This window comes from Danaus plexippus, assembly GCF_018135715.1.
Source record: "Danaus plexippus chromosome 9 unlocalized genomic scaffold, MEX_DaPlex mxdp_26, whole genome shotgun sequence".
NCBI classification, from domain to species: Eukaryota; Metazoa; Arthropoda; class Insecta; order Lepidoptera; family Nymphalidae; genus Danaus; species Danaus plexippus.
The window spans coordinates 2703960-2719419 of NW_026869848.1; the positions used below are offsets into that span (position 1 = coordinate 2703960).

Consider the following 15460-nt stretch of genomic DNA (forward strand, 5'->3'; position numbering starts at 1 on the left):
TCCCTCCGACAAATAATTGCATAGTAAAAGCTATTGTATTGATATAATGTTGAATATTTGATCTCAAAATTCTTTATTTATTATTTTATATAAAATACATATCTCCCTCGGATTATTCTTTTTAAAAACTTTATCATCTAAGCTATTTTGGAAACGCGAAACAAAATATGCACATAAGTTGGCAACACTGGATCTCTCTCCCAACTAATCAATCGTCGCGTCGGCCGTCCAGTCGGCGTCGTTACTCACTAGTTGCGGCTAATATTGTTGAGACGTGTAGTTCAGTGAAAAATCTAACGATTGATCGACAAATACTACATACTGTTTAAATATAAATCCAATGTTTATGTTCAAGCTGATTGGCTGAAAAAATCGTGGAATGGAGTGGTCAAAAGACAAAACTTTGAAATTGATCGAACTGCTTCAGTTGAATGCTAATATATGGAATCCATCACTTTGTGATACACGTAGAGATAAACAAAAACGGAAAGAGGAATTAAGAGGAATTGCTGATGTTCTTGGGATTTCGGTTTCTGACGCCACAAAAAAGATACAACATCTCCGAACTCAGTATAACAGAGAGTCTGCGCGGGAAGCTCGAGCTAACTCGGAGGGGCCTAATGAAAGATATGTGAGCAACTGGTACGCATATGAATATTTGCATTTTATGAAGGATTCTAACAAACCATACAGAGTTTTGCAATCGGTGAGCAAGATAGGAAATAGCTAAGAATAATTATAGTTCTTTAAAAATATTTAAGAATTTTACTTGCTACGTTATTGTTGATCACTAATGTATTATTTTCTGTTTTCAGGAAGATAATGCTGAAATTCACAGCACTCTACAATCACACTCGGAAAGCTCTGTGGCAGACTGCAAGCTTGATAATATTTCTCCGCCACCTAAAATTGCTAGAACAGAATTGTTACATTCCTTCAAATCAGACATAGTGTACCCTTCCTCTAACAGGGATGAGTTCACAGTATTTGGTGAATACATAGCAAATGAACTGAGATCACTGAAAGGAGAAAAGAATTTATTACTCGCTAAAAAGAAAATTCAGGATGTTATATTTGAAGTTAAAATGAGTATGATAAATGACCCTCGCTCTGATCAGAATCCTTGTGCCGTATATGCACCATCAACACAACCTCATGCATCAAGTATTCACAACGGTAAACTATACACTACACCCATAATGAGCACAATAGCCAGCATAGAGCCCATGTCGTCTTCACACACCCCCCCGACATCTGGCATCAGTGAGATTATAATCAACGGAGCCTGTCATTACTCGACATTCAAAGTGGACGAACAATAGCAATGTCAGCCACTTCCGAATGTGGAAGTGGGTAAAAGTGAGAATTATACTATCGGAAACTAATTGTTAATCGAAATACTCATAAGCAAGTAAAGGACTGTATAGTGTTAGTATATAATAAAATCTAGTCATTAAATTTAATGAATTGTATCAATAAATCTTAATATTTATTAAATATGATAGGTTTATTTTATTCTAAGCTTGTCAAACAAGCTACGAGTACTTAGGTTATTGTCTCTAACCAATGGTTAACATGACATACCGTCTTAACGGAGAGCAAGTAATATTCGGTTTGTTTTATAAGTAAACAGTCAAGTTATCTAGTATATTATAAGAGTATATGTTATACATACATTTTGTGATAATTATAGCATTTAAAATAAACTTATGGTGAACATTATTTACTCCTTATTATATAATATTTATAAATGGCTTTTAAATAAAAACCCATCTTGTTTTTTATTAATTAAAATAATAATACTATATTATATATCTATGAATAAATTTAATAGAAAATCCAAAGCCTTCTTAATTCATAATGTAAATGTAGCAATTTCATGAGACGAGAACGTCAGATTTGTTTTTGGAAACCTATTTTAGTATGAATGCAGCTATTTTCCTCATCTAACTAACTTCGACATCATTATTAATGTTAACAATAAATTTTTTTTAACTAATTATTTTTGTATGATATTTTTATTTAATTTAAAATGTAAATTCTGAATAATTATCCTCCAGAAAAAAATAAGTTTTATTATTTTATAGACCATTTCAAGGCTTTCCAACATGGTTTCTATTCACAATCTTGTTATTGAAAAGTTACACGCATCATTCTTTTTTTTTTTTCGATAAATAATATATTAATTATAAAATAAATAAATCTTAAATATTATTAAAGCGTATCGAAGACCATGTTGACTTATCTTTTCGGCTTGTTTTTTTTTATTATAGTCAAATTTAGTCTTGGCATAATAAAAATGTCATAGATATAACAATTATTTCATACTTCTTGTAATATATTACACTATGTATATATTTTTTAATTTTTACTCTTGTCTAAACGACAACATTGAAATGAAAATCTGATGAAAATAGGAACGCCACAAAGATTTTAATTTTGAGATTTCTTTATTTTAAAAGAATATTAAAAATGTTGTTAAAATTGAAGTGTATTCACAACATTCAAGGGAATAGATTTTTTTGGTAAATTTTTATCTGATTCAAAGTTAGGCCGGTATAGAACTCGTTATGTTTTATCTAAATATTATATTCAAGTACTTTTTTTGTAATAATTGTACGTCACTACTGAATGTTTCGAATTTTATATTTTAATTACGTTTATAAAAAAAATTCTTATTTTTACGACTTACAACGTAAATAACCATGTAAGAAATTCTTTGAATTAAGGATTAACATTATTCAGGTATTTTACCGAAAAAAAATTAATATACACAACTTTGAGGGCTTGGGAAGTTTCTTTAAGAAATAAAATTTCGAAAGAAATAACAGTATTATTTTTATATATATGTAGTTGGCATAGTAAAATACTGATTTGTATTTCTAGCTAATTATTTGGTATTTATTATGTAACTACACGTATTTTTTAAAATAAACTTATAAAGTAACTATAGTAAATAAAAAAGTAAAAATATGTATTATAATTTTTTACAATACCATTTATATTGATACAACGAACTGAATCCTATTAAATACAAACTTATCTACCTAATAAGAGTCACCAGTACTTGAGATAATAATTACTAATAAACTTAAACATTTGACCTATAACATATATCACTGTGTAATGAGCGCTCGAACAGTGTACACGGTAATTAAGACATATACTATATTTTGTAAAATGGCAATGTTTTAATGTCAAAATCTATCTTGCATTTCTATTTATTTACAATTTTATTTAAACGTTATCATTTGGCGGTAAAAAAAAAGTATTTTGAAAATATAATTAATATTTTATTTTCTGAACATTTTGAAACTATTATTTTTGTAGTTCATATTATAATACGTTTTTTTAAGACTTAATTTATATTGCCTTATGTATTTTAAATATTTAATATACCGTTTTAGGAGTAGTCGCAAAATGAGATGGTTATTGCTGTTACCTGTACTAATCGCTACAACTTCCCCAATAAGTGCTAGTATAAGAAGCTGGGAAGAAGCGGTTCAAGATGTAAAAGGAAAAAAATATTCTCCAAAGTGGCCTAGCCTTGATAGTCGACCTTTGCCAGAATGGTTTGATCGTGCTAAAATCGGCATCTTCCTTCACTGGGGATTGTACTCAGTGCCGGGCTTTGGGTCAGAATGGTTTTGGAGTAATTGGAAAGGTAACTTTATAAAATAAATTTAATGAAGAACATATTTCGTGATTAAATCCGAATTTGCTTTTCCTTTCAGGTGGAGACAATAAAACAGTCAAGTTCATGGAGGCAAACTATCCACCTGGTTTTACTTATCAAGAATTTGCGCCAATGTTCAAGGCAGAATTTTTTGATCCTGAAAAATGGGCATCTTTATTCCAGAAAGCGGGAGCTAAGTTAGTATAAAAATATAACTTTAATCTTTGTTTGATTTTATTGACTCTACAATATAACCGAGTATTTTAGATATGTAATACTGACTAGTAAGCATCACGAAGGCTATACTTTATTCCCATCAAAGAGATCATTCAGCTGGAATGCAAAAGAAGTCGGTCCAAAAAGAGATCTAGTCAAAGATGTAGCAAATGCTGTGAGGAATAAGAACATGAAGTTTGGCGTGTACCACTCCCTGTATGAATGGTTCAATCCCATATACATTGAAGATAAAATGAATTTATTTACAACACGGAATTATGTCAATGACAAGCTGTGGCCGGATTTGAAACAACTTGTACATGATTACCACCCGTCTGTTATATGGTCTGACGGGGACTGGGAGGCGTTTGACGTTTATTGGAACTCCACTGCCTTCCTCGCTTGGCTTTACAACGACAGTCCAGTTAAGGATACAGTTGTGGTTAACGATAGATGGGGTATCGGTATTCCATGCCACCATGGAGATTTCTACAACTGCGCTGACAGATACAACCCTGGTAATATAAAAAAAAAAATTGATTTATTATTGAATCTTGCTTATGATTATAATCATATTGATTTCAATTGCAGGTAAATTGCAAAATCACAAATGGGAAAATGCTTTCACAGTGGACTCTAAGTCATGGGGTTATAGAAGGAATATGGCTATAGAAGATGTTCTTAGTATTGAGCATTTGTTGAAAGAAGTAGTGTCTACTGTCAGCTGCGGAGGTGAACAAATTGAATTTCTATCATTTCTTTATCAGCATTAAAACATCATATAATAAAGATTTCATTTCACCAAAAGTAGCTAAATACATCATTACTTTATATATATTTATATATCATCAAATGTATGTACAGAAGGAATTTCGACAAACTCATAAAAAATTATATAGGCATTTATCATAAAACAAAATATTTACAACAAAAAATAACATGTTATTGAAGCATTGTCTTATCAATAACGATTGAGTTAACACACATACGTTGTACTAACTTTGATTTATCTACAAATATTTGCCTACCTTATTTCTGACATGTAGTCCAATGACCCTCTGATAATACAACTAAGCCTTTGATAACAGAGATTTTTCTTTAATTTTGTATCAGTTTCTCATTGAAATCTGTCGGTGGGAATTATCATATCTATGAATGAAATTTTGTTTCTATTCTTTAAAAAAAGAATGAAAAAAAATCCCAATTACTACAGGCTTCTGTAAGTTATAATACAGTAGGTGCCTATATCAGTTTGTCTAAAAAATTAAGGAGAAAATGTATAATGTATAAAATCAATTATGTTAAAATGTCACATGTATGTAAATTCACAGGCAATGCTCTAATAAACGTCGGGCCAACGAAGGAAGGTACCATCGCTGCTATATTCCAAGAGAGATTGCTGGCTCTCGGCGACTGGTTGGCCTTGAACGGCGAAGCTATCTACGGCAGCTCGCCGTGGCATTCCCAGAACGACACCAGGAACGGCGACGTCTGGTACACCTGTGTCAAGAGCACCTTCAACGCCCGTCATCCGTCATCGAGGCCGAGGAGAGCTGATATGATAACAGCCATATACGCCGTTGTATTGAAATGGCCTGAAAACAACTTGCTGGTTATCAGTGACATTGTTCAGGATCTACACTCCGGTACTTATGAGGTCACTATGATCGGCTCCGAGGGGCACTTGAAGGTAAAGGTCAAGTTAAGGTCGAGTGGTTACAACTTATGCTTCTTTTAACGGACTTAAAATAACAATGATTAATCTGTTTGATGAACCGCGTTGGTGACGTCACAATTAATATTTACCCTTCGAATACTTATTTTATATATTATTTCTGTTTTCAGTGGAACATTGATAGTGGCCTCGTATATATAAGGCTTCCTGATAAGGCTACCGTCAAATCAAACTACGCCTGGACGCTCAAATTTAAACCAAAATAAATATATGACACTTTATAATATAATTAAAAACATTTGTAGGATAATGACGTGTTTATTTTTAGAGGTTCACAAACGCTGGTATATTGATTAGTAAACTTAATATGATTTAAAATTAAAAAAAATATATGATTTTAACATTCGTGATATTTTTTTTTTCGACTTAAATCAACAGTTTTTAATTAAAAATAAAATTTTCTTATTAATTTTTAAACTTAATCCCGTAACTGTTTCGTTACAAATCATACATGACATATATTTTTAAGATTGGTCCATATTTGTAATAGTTTATGGAACTTCTAACGAGAACAGATTTTAAAATATATATATATTTTTACTTAAATGTACAACAAATACGTGTTTACTTAAAATTATCGATGTCACAAAGTATATCCTTAATTGAAAAATATATATATACAAATAAAACATAACAATTAGTAATTAATAACCAGGTGTATCCCCCGACGGATGGCTCAGGCTGCGTACATCTTACACTAAGGTTACAAATTCAAGAAGCGCTCTCCTTATTTAAATACATCAGCATAAATATATATTTGCCTGTTGTTTTTAAAATTCAAGCATATAAAAATATATTGCTTTCATTTAATTCTATATAGCAAGCTAAGCACCATATTTTATGAGAATAAAGAAAAATACATTACTTATGATACATTTACAAATAAAGTCGGTTAAGTATATGTATGTATGTATGTATGTTACATGTTAATATAGCAAACACTAAGCGATCATAATTATTCTGTTAGTTTTGTACTTATTATTTATATTGTATGTGTCATTCTAGACTACGCAGTTAATGTCAAAGTGGAAATAATTTGGTTAGCTCTTTACAAACCTACGTACATTACTAGTATGGCTAGTTTCAATGCGAATAAGATTTTTATTTTATTTTATATATAACTAGAAAACTATTTGGAATGTTCACACAACTTACAGACAACAGCTAGGTGAGCTCATAGACCTATAGAATCATCCACAGTAAGGAAGTAGTTGAGTCCACAAAGACTTAAATATTATTCACAGTAAAGGAGTCGTGATGGTATGTGTTAATAACAGTTCACACGGGCTTCACAGACTTTATATGGAACAAATCGATGTCAAGAGTACACGCACAATATCGTCAATGATGTATACATGTATGTTAAACAATAAGAAGTTAAGACAGTTTTGTAATTTTCAGTTTTTAAGAATATTAATAAAAAAAAATTAAATTTCATTGGAATGCTATACTGATTGCAATCTGTCTCTCTGTCTCAGCGCTTCCAGACTCGGTAGTATCGGTACTGGTTTGTTGAAGAACTCCTCCAACGCCGGTTCAGCTAGAATGGTGGCTAGGAACTGCTCCAGCGTTATCGACCATGTGTCGTGGTCGGAAGGCTCGGTGTCCCCTGACGGTGATGACTGACGGTTGACTTGAACATCTGTTGTGTTGCCGTTTGGATCCACCTGGAAAACATCATAATATTCATATATGTAATTGAAATGATTTAGAAAGCTTCGTAAGGAATAATTTTAATTTTTTTTTTAGATTATCCATATTTTAGACACTTATCAAATTTTCATAGATACAAGCTAAAGGGTTTCCAGAAACAAATATTGTATGATGAATATTATATAATTACTCTTACAGTACCTTTACAAATAATTGCATCTCTAAGCTAAACGGATAGTTTTTCATTAATATATCTAAAAGTCGCTACTAGCGCCGCCTTCCAGCAGACGTGACCGTAATGAACACTACTTGTCGCTTATTTTCCATACAAATAAGTCACGTTAAACCTCGTGTTTTGTGAAGATAATATTTATGTACAAACTTATGCACGTGTAGGGTTCGAGAGGCACAGCTTCTCAACCGGATTCGTTTAAGATGTCATCAAAAACTGTATAGTAGCCGGCACGTGACTTGGCAAGAGACGTTATAGAGACGGCACAAACCAGTGCTCGTGATTGGCCGTTCGTTCCCGAGTACACTTGCGTCCACATATATTGGCCTATTGTTTTTGTTTCTGTTATTTATAAATAACAATGGCCAGCTTTTGTTGCACTCAGTGTACATGCGCAAACATATCCCCACAGCGCCAAACCTTGCCAGTTTACGTGCCGGCAACTATACCATTGGCTTTAAGGAAACTATTTGTTCTGGTCCATATATTCAAAAATTTTTTCCTTAATTTCCGTTATTATACATAAAGTGATCGTTTTCAATACATTTCATTAAAATTGAACAAGATTATTCGTTTAGCTTTAGAATTTCTTTCTATTAATATATTCTTACGTCTGTAGTCGGTTGTGCTGCAGCGGCTTGGTATAGACTGTCCTGGGATATTTCGCGGTCCATTGAAGGGCGATGGTTCAATTCACCCAGTTGGAGAAGTAGCGTACCTTTGGAAATTAATAAACGATAAATATATATGTGGACATCAAACTTTTAATGGTATAATTGATCGAAGTGATCGTCGAGTGATGACGTCATCGGTTAACTTTTATGTGACGTAACTGACCGGCTCGGGCGACCGCTTCATACAATATGGTGCAGTGGTGCGTGAGGTGATGCAGGGCAGCCAACAGGCGGAGGTAGTGACGGCGAGGTAAGGGAGGAGCAGCTCTGGGAGGAGGGGTGCTGGGGGTTGAGGCTCCCGACGGCAGACCTGCCAGGGCACACGCGCGGACCACATCAGCGTCACCGAGAGTCTCTGGAATGTGAGGCGTCTTGTATTAAATCCTTCATAACAATTCCTCAATGTTAATGATACGGAATACCTTTGATTTTTTGGAATCCTATATAATATGATTAAAAATTGATACGAAATTTTATATATGTAGATAAAATTGTGTTAAATTTAGGGAGAACCCTGATGACTATTACAATTGACAAAATGTTTCTCCTTGCTACGTATTTCAGACATATTATTTAGTACAACATATATATTCACCGGACTGGCTGTAGGCGCTGTCTGTCGATTTGTCCATCTGATTATCTTCACACACTTCACTTATTGACCTTTGCAACGCGGTGTCGGGTGTGGACGGATTGTCTATACTGAAGAATTAACAAAACATAATAATTTAATATGACTGACTCAGTATAACTGTGTTATGTATGGGACGTTATAAATGGATAGAGATCAAATGATGGCTACATTGTCAAGTTTGTAAGAAGTGATCGTAATATTTTTTATTTAAAGAGAATTTAGTTGGCAGTTTAGGTAAATCTATATTGACTTGAGTGAACTCGTACAAGCCACATAATCATGCGTCATACTTATCAAAGAAGGATATAGCGTCAGCTGCGAGTTCCTCTCCGGTCTCCGTGAATGTCTGCCGCAGCTCGTCGTCAGACAGCAGCGGCGGCGCGTGGGCGCAATACAACACGCGCAGGCGGCGGGACGCGTCCGACCGGCACGAGACGCCGAGCGACACTGACAGCCCGCGCGCTGAGACCAGACCGTCCGCGTCGTGGTCCATCAGCTGATTGAAAAGAGACGAGTGGAGTGGAGGGAGGGGAGGGGATAATCATTAAATAAAGTACAAACGGTATTGAATGAAATTCTTTAAAATTGTTCAAAAAGAATTCTGACCCCTATAAGGTTGAGCAGGTCAGTGGGTCAGGTTTTCATGAGACGCTTAGCACAATATTGTTATACATATATTTTTAATATATTAGTAGGACGATACCTTGAACATCCTTGTAGTGATAGCTTCAGCATAATCGCCCTTCCCCCACGGTGATAAGGCTTGGAATAGTGTTTTAAACTGTCCGTAGTCCAAGCGATAAGCTTCATACGGTGCTTCGAGTCGCTCGCACGGGACGCGCTTCGCCCAAAATAATTCTTCGCGAATCACGCTTAGCAATTCCTGTAATTTAATAGAAAAATCTCATGTAAGGGTATGCTTTAGGAAAATCACTAAAACAAGTGTTCATTAACGTCTACAGTAAACATAACAATTTTTCAAACTATTTATCTTGTACTAGCATCTAGATCACTAATAGAGTGACATTCATCTGCACCCTCACAAAATTTAGCATAATCACGTTATATTATCAGTAGCACGTCTTGACCTGTAGCTCATTGGCGTCCAGAAGTCTGTCCTGCTGCAAGGCTCTCAGGGTGTTCTTCTCCAGACTATCTTCCAGCTGCCTGACCACTCGCAGGCGATGCTTCAGTCGAAGGTGTTCGATGCATTCGCTGCTAACGCTCGAACCGAACGAACGGTAGGATTGATACACCAGCTCTTGTATTTTTATTGTCTGGAAATATCAATAAGACGTGCATTATATTGTACGTAGTGACCGTGGAGGTAGGCGAGTAAATCATTAATGTCAACAGATAATATTTAGAATATAAAAAATAACAAAAAACAACGACAATTAAGTCTGAATTTAATTTTATACAGTTAAAGCTACGGTTCACGTTACTTCTTGTTTTTGGAAATGTTGATTCAAACATGAGATATTTAAATGATGTGATAAGCGGAATGTAGGTATACACAAAAAGCATGATTGAGTAAATTAGTATGAGGGCACAATAACTTCATTTAAACACCGGACAAATGACAGGCGGATGTGGTAACAACTCGAAGGAATCGTCAATAAAAAATCTCGCCAAAGCCCAAAAGCAATAAGCATTTCTTGTGATTCCTTTGCCTGCATATAATACAATATACTCTTCTACCTGACATCTCACCTTCTCAGCTGTTCTGGGTTCCGTGGACAGAGCCATGGCCTCTTCGTTGTATATGCCCTCCAGGTATTCACTGAACACCTGCATCGCCTGGCCGTCTTCAGCGCATTTCAGCAGCTTCTCGCGATTTATGTCCAGAATTGTTAGGGTTACCTTGTTTTCAATAATTTTGATAAGCAATAAATTCCCATATGAAAGATTTAGAATAAGGGAGTTTGTACAAAAGATTTAAATTTGGTGTCTATGACTCTTTGATAGACTATACAGGTTGTTTTGAAATATTCGCAATATTTTTAGTTGTCAGAACTAAAGTTATTTTTTTAATTTTGAAAGAATTATGAAAGAAGTCTTTATATATGTGTTCCGAAACTATAACTGTGAGTACCAACCTGAAAGATGACTTTGGCTCCATCATAAAAGAAGCAGTCCATGACATTAACGGCGCACTCGTACGGCATCACGCTGATGAAGAGGGTCAAGAACCAGGATAGGGAGATCATTTTCATCATTCCCAGCTCGTCCAGCTTAGCGTGAAGTTCTGGAAGATGGGCTTTGGTGAGCTCGTCCAGAACACCTTGGTCCACCTGCGAGAAAATATACTTTTTAAAGACTATATTCCCTTAAAAAAACTATAAATAATAACGCCATTGCTTCAACGTAATCAATTTTGTTTCCAGATAAGCAAAATTATAAGAATTATAACTATTGTTAAAAAAAAACAGACGAGGTCCTCGTTAACATTATTATAGATGCAAAAATTATTTTTTAGCCAATAACAATGGATGTTATATGCATTAAATATAGAGTAGGCGATGAGCAATATCATGTTTCCAATGAAAGGACCATGTCAAGGAAATCTGGAAATAAAATATCTGTAACGTATGTAACTTTTCCACTTACCAAGGCTCCAACGACGCGTGTATTATAATAATCGGGTAGCAAAGTTTCACAGATGGTAGCCAACAGCCAGAACGCCTGTTCTTCAGGGCAGTATATCAGGAGTACGGAGGCAACAATATTCATCGCCTGACAGTAACCGATCGTGGGGTTCTTTAGTGCGTAAGCGCATAACACGCGACGCAATGCAGATATACCTGCAAGGAATGGCGATCGCGGGCTATAAATAATCAAAATAAATGACAATTCTTACTGGTAGAAGATGCCAATGATAGGCTCATAAAATAATACATTTTTTTTGCGTATTAATCTACATGGGCGGTTGCTTTTTTATTTGACTCATATAAATCAGATAAGTACATCTCCTTACCAACATTATTTTGAAATGCCGGATGTTCCGGTAGTGATCTGTGCAAGTCTCTCTCGATCTCATCATTCGCTTGATTCTTTGACGACAAGGCCTCATTCACTAACTTCTCATATAGGCCCTTGTTTTGGGCCTTCTGTAGGATAGACCCTGAGAACACGCTCCAAAGTTCTCCTCTCAGGGATTCTGGTATACCGTTCACTACTAATTCGCTGCCTTCTGTAGTCCTATACATACTGACGCCCCTGCCCACCTCCGACATATGATCTTCCCATTGCTTTTCCTGTAATAACTCTTAAATATCTAATTGTGTTATTTCACTAAAAACTAAAAGTCTAAATTTATAAAAATAGTGTAAGCCCATTGTATTGCCAAGGAAACAAGATAAATTATGTAAATACACTTTTATGTACGTTGATTATATCAGTGCTTCTTTACTAAAAATTTCTAGAAATTAAAATTAAAAAAAAATAATCGCACTTTAGGCAATGTTTCTAACCTTTTTGGTCTGTATCTGTTTGATGGTTGAGGTCTGGTGAGTTTTGAACAAAGTCATCAGCGGAGGCTGCGGGGTCCATTTACTCTCCTCTCTTGAAGTCACTCTAGACGACTTCTCCCTGTAAATAGTACTGTTCTCAAACTATTAGAATAAGGGCTACAGTAACAATGTTCCCATTAACTCCAATCCAATATGACCCCAACCTGTTGCAGAGAGTTAGTATGATTAGTAAATTAGTATGAAATATAGATAAAAAAACGACGAGATCATGTAAAATAAATGCAGTTAAACTTATTGTACATATGGCTCCAGATTAAAAATTACATAAGTTACCTCACATATGACAATTTAAATACATTAGTCATAATAAAACATTACACCCGTTACAATAATAATATTACCACCTACATGCAAACACATTTCAATTTATCAAAGAAATATTTTTTTATCAACCGTACTCGATTTACTTTGTTATTAATTTTAAGCTTTCAAGAGTTAATTAGGAAAATAGAATTCGTAATAATGTTATGATATAATAATATGTCAAAATCATACTTGGGGAGTTTTGCTAGGAGTTCTGATATCTTGTGCACAAGGAAATCTCTATCAGAGATGTTTCCGAACAAGAAGCTAGTGTGATGAGCGGTGGTGATGAGGATGCTGCCGACATCCTGACTGCTGCTAGTGCTGGAGACCGCGCGCTCCACCTGGTGAACATCTCGAAGTGGAATGGTCAGCCTGACGAGGTGACGGACCTGGAATTTACGCATTAAATATGGAATCAGATTAATGGGTGTCGGTCAGATCTATTTATATATCTATTTATTATAAAAATAACAATACGTTTGGATTAAAGTGAAATATAACTTATATATTAGTATGAAAATCTAATAAGAATTAACTATTTGAAAGTGTATCCAAAAAATTTTGAAGACAGTTTATGAAAAATTAGATTTTAAATACAGAGATATTATTAAATGATTAAATCGATAGGAACAAATTCACATTGTTACACAGTCACATTGTGTGTGATTCACTGACACATCACAAATACGTTTTAGTGCTGATTCATAGTAATTAATGTGGGACAGTTTTAATTGCATATCACATACCCTGCTATCAAAACAGATGAAATTCTGTGACAGGTACAACCTTCCCCAATTATGACGTTTATTATATGGTGTCCAAAGTGTACATTCTTCAGAACCATCCAATTTCTCTGTATGTGGCAATCGAAACCGTAGAGTATATAAATTTGATTGCTTCCGAGCATCCAAGTCTCGTTTCAGAAACGACGGCTTCTTAGGAACATTCTTGCTGAGCTTTGTCAGCAAGTCTTTGTCAATATTAAAAGTTCCAGACTTGTCATCTATCAATCTGAATTAAAAATATTAAATAATTAGAATTATTTACCCATAGCATTTTAAATTAATTTTAAAATCATTATAATTAACTTTAACAACGCTCAAGATGAAAATAGTGTATCACAATATTTATTATTCTATTTTATTTTACTCTACATTCATAAAAATATATAACAAACTCAAGGTCAATATATACACGGCTCAATAAGTAGATAAGCAGGGTTATTATTTTTATTGATCATTATGTATATAACAAAGCTCTGTAACTTATGTTTATGATAATATCAACAATTAATAATAGCAATCTGTGAAACAAAATACAAGAAGAAAGTAAATTATGATCTAGTAGCTAGTGTTTGACTTACTGTTTCATTGCTATATTAGCAAGTTGTTGCATTAAGGCAAAGGTCTCGTTTTTCTTAAGAAACATAGTAAAGTAATGTTCCCCGTCTCTTGTCACTACTTTTATAGAATCGGGAAAAAGTAAGCTATTCGTTTTTGCAAGCTCTGTGACATCAGCCCATCTTATTTTCAAGGCGGTTTTACGTCCAAAAATATAGGAATAAAAGCACATGTAATGCACCGACAGGTACATCCATCCTTGCCGAGGCATCTTGCCTTTCCAATAGCTAAAAGATTAATTGTTTATTACTACATGCTGTCTTATACTTTGAGAGATAATAAAGTGCAAATAATCTTACCTGCATGAATAATAGCATACAAGTTTTTCATCCTTCGGCATTGAGAATCTCTGGTGAAATTCGTAGTCGACATTCTTATATGTGATAGTGTCCTCATCTTTAAATTATGACATAAATTATGTTATCTAACCATTTTTTATATGTTAATAACAAGATAACTGTCAGAATACTTAATATTACATTTTGTGTTAAGTGGATTTTCAATAATGTTTAAGTAATTATCAGTCATCACAATTGATCCTGTTCAAGTAAATATTAACTATTATCTTGTTGATAAATAATTACCTTCAGTAAAATTCTCCTGTTCCGTTGCTATAATGGAATTTATTTTGCAGCAAACAAATTCTGTTATCTCCTCCTCTGTATCAAAGGAATGAAGTGTCGGGCTAACATTCTCAAAAAGCCACTGCCAGTCTTGGCGGATCTCTTGTTCAGTTAACGCTGTTGATATAACTATAACAACACCATTTTAGTAACTTTAAAATTATTTTTTTATTAGTTTTTGACTTTATAAACATACCGTAATATATTTCAGAATTAGGTGTCTGATGTAAAATTCTATACGGTGCTGGCTTTGTATCCCGAACGCTGTCTAGGGTACCCACTAAAAGTGACGAAAGACTTTTCGATTTACCGTGTCCCTTCCTTCTTTGTAAAACAAAGTACAAAGTAGTTTCGTCACTATCCCTGTTAAAATAATTACAACCATATAATTTAACCTATAAATTGTACATTTAAAGAATACAAAGATAAGAAACCAATATATAAACAGTCGGATTACCACAAAGGAGTTTTCAGGTATACTTCTTGAGGTTTTACCCACATATTAACTATTATTTATTATATAAACTAATACAAAACATAGTTAATATTATATGTTGAATATTAAATAATTTCGATACTTTAGATTGTTAGTTACTGCATTTAAATCAATATTCAAATCGCATTGATTATGGTCGCTAATAAGAAGTTATTAATCTGTAGCTCATAGCTCAGCTGTTATTACTTTTTACATTACAATTTACATTGACTGATAGAGAGAGAAATGTTGCCCTATCTAGAATAGATTATTAGTTTAGATAAAAAAAATAACACTATGTAA

General features: G+C 34.0%; 3 protein-coding genes across 5 annotated transcripts; 2 read left to right on the plus strand and 1 right to left on the minus strand.

Annotated features, from left to right (window-relative positions):
* The first annotated feature begins 220 nt into the window (after positions 1–220).
* Positions 221–1706, plus strand: LOC116767581 (uncharacterized). The gene is made up of 2 exons (XM_032657969.2): positions 221–706; positions 816–1706. Exons 1-2 carry the CDS (start codon positions 380–382, stop codon positions 1320–1322), a joined length of 834 nt encoding a protein of 277 aa, XP_032513860.1. The 5' UTR covers positions 221–379; the 3' UTR covers positions 1323–1706.
* Positions 1707–3148: 1442 nt separating this feature from the next.
* On the plus strand, positions 3149–5877 carry LOC116767579 (alpha-L-fucosidase). The gene is made up of 7 exons (XM_061527583.1): positions 3149–3268; positions 3408–3664; positions 3735–3873; positions 3944–4410; positions 4484–4624; positions 5224–5582; positions 5738–5877. Exons 1-7 carry the CDS (start codon positions 3195–3197, stop codon positions 5831–5833), a joined length of 1533 nt encoding a protein of 510 aa, XP_061383567.1. The 5' UTR covers positions 3149–3194; the 3' UTR covers positions 5834–5877.
* A 1125-nt stretch (positions 5878–7002) lies between these two features.
* LOC116767583 (TBC1 domain family member 9) lies at positions 7003–15376 on the minus strand. 3 transcript variants are annotated; one of them, XM_061527580.1, is made up of 19 exons: positions 15140–15376; positions 14879–15045; positions 14644–14811; positions 14359–14455; positions 14023–14286; positions 13406–13670; positions 12849–13048; positions 12294–12423; positions 11798–12077; positions 11431–11624; positions 10920–11114; positions 10534–10683; positions 9909–10097; positions 9524–9703; positions 9111–9316; positions 8782–8888; positions 8350–8541; positions 8124–8230; positions 7003–7294 (listed from the first exon to the last, which is right to left on the minus strand). In XM_061527580.1, exons 1-19 carry the CDS (start codon positions 15181–15183, stop codon positions 7073–7075), a joined length of 3357 nt encoding a protein of 1118 aa, XP_061383564.1. In that variant the 5' UTR covers positions 15184–15376; the 3' UTR covers positions 7003–7072. The 3 variants fall into 3 exon arrangements, with proteins under 3 accessions (XP_061383564.1, XP_061383563.1, XP_061383565.1); XM_061527579.1 differs by having other exon boundaries at positions 10522–10683; XM_061527581.1 differs by having other exon boundaries at positions 10522–10683; positions 12294–12411; positions 15140–15375.
* Between the last annotated feature and the right edge of the window lie 84 nt (positions 15377–15460).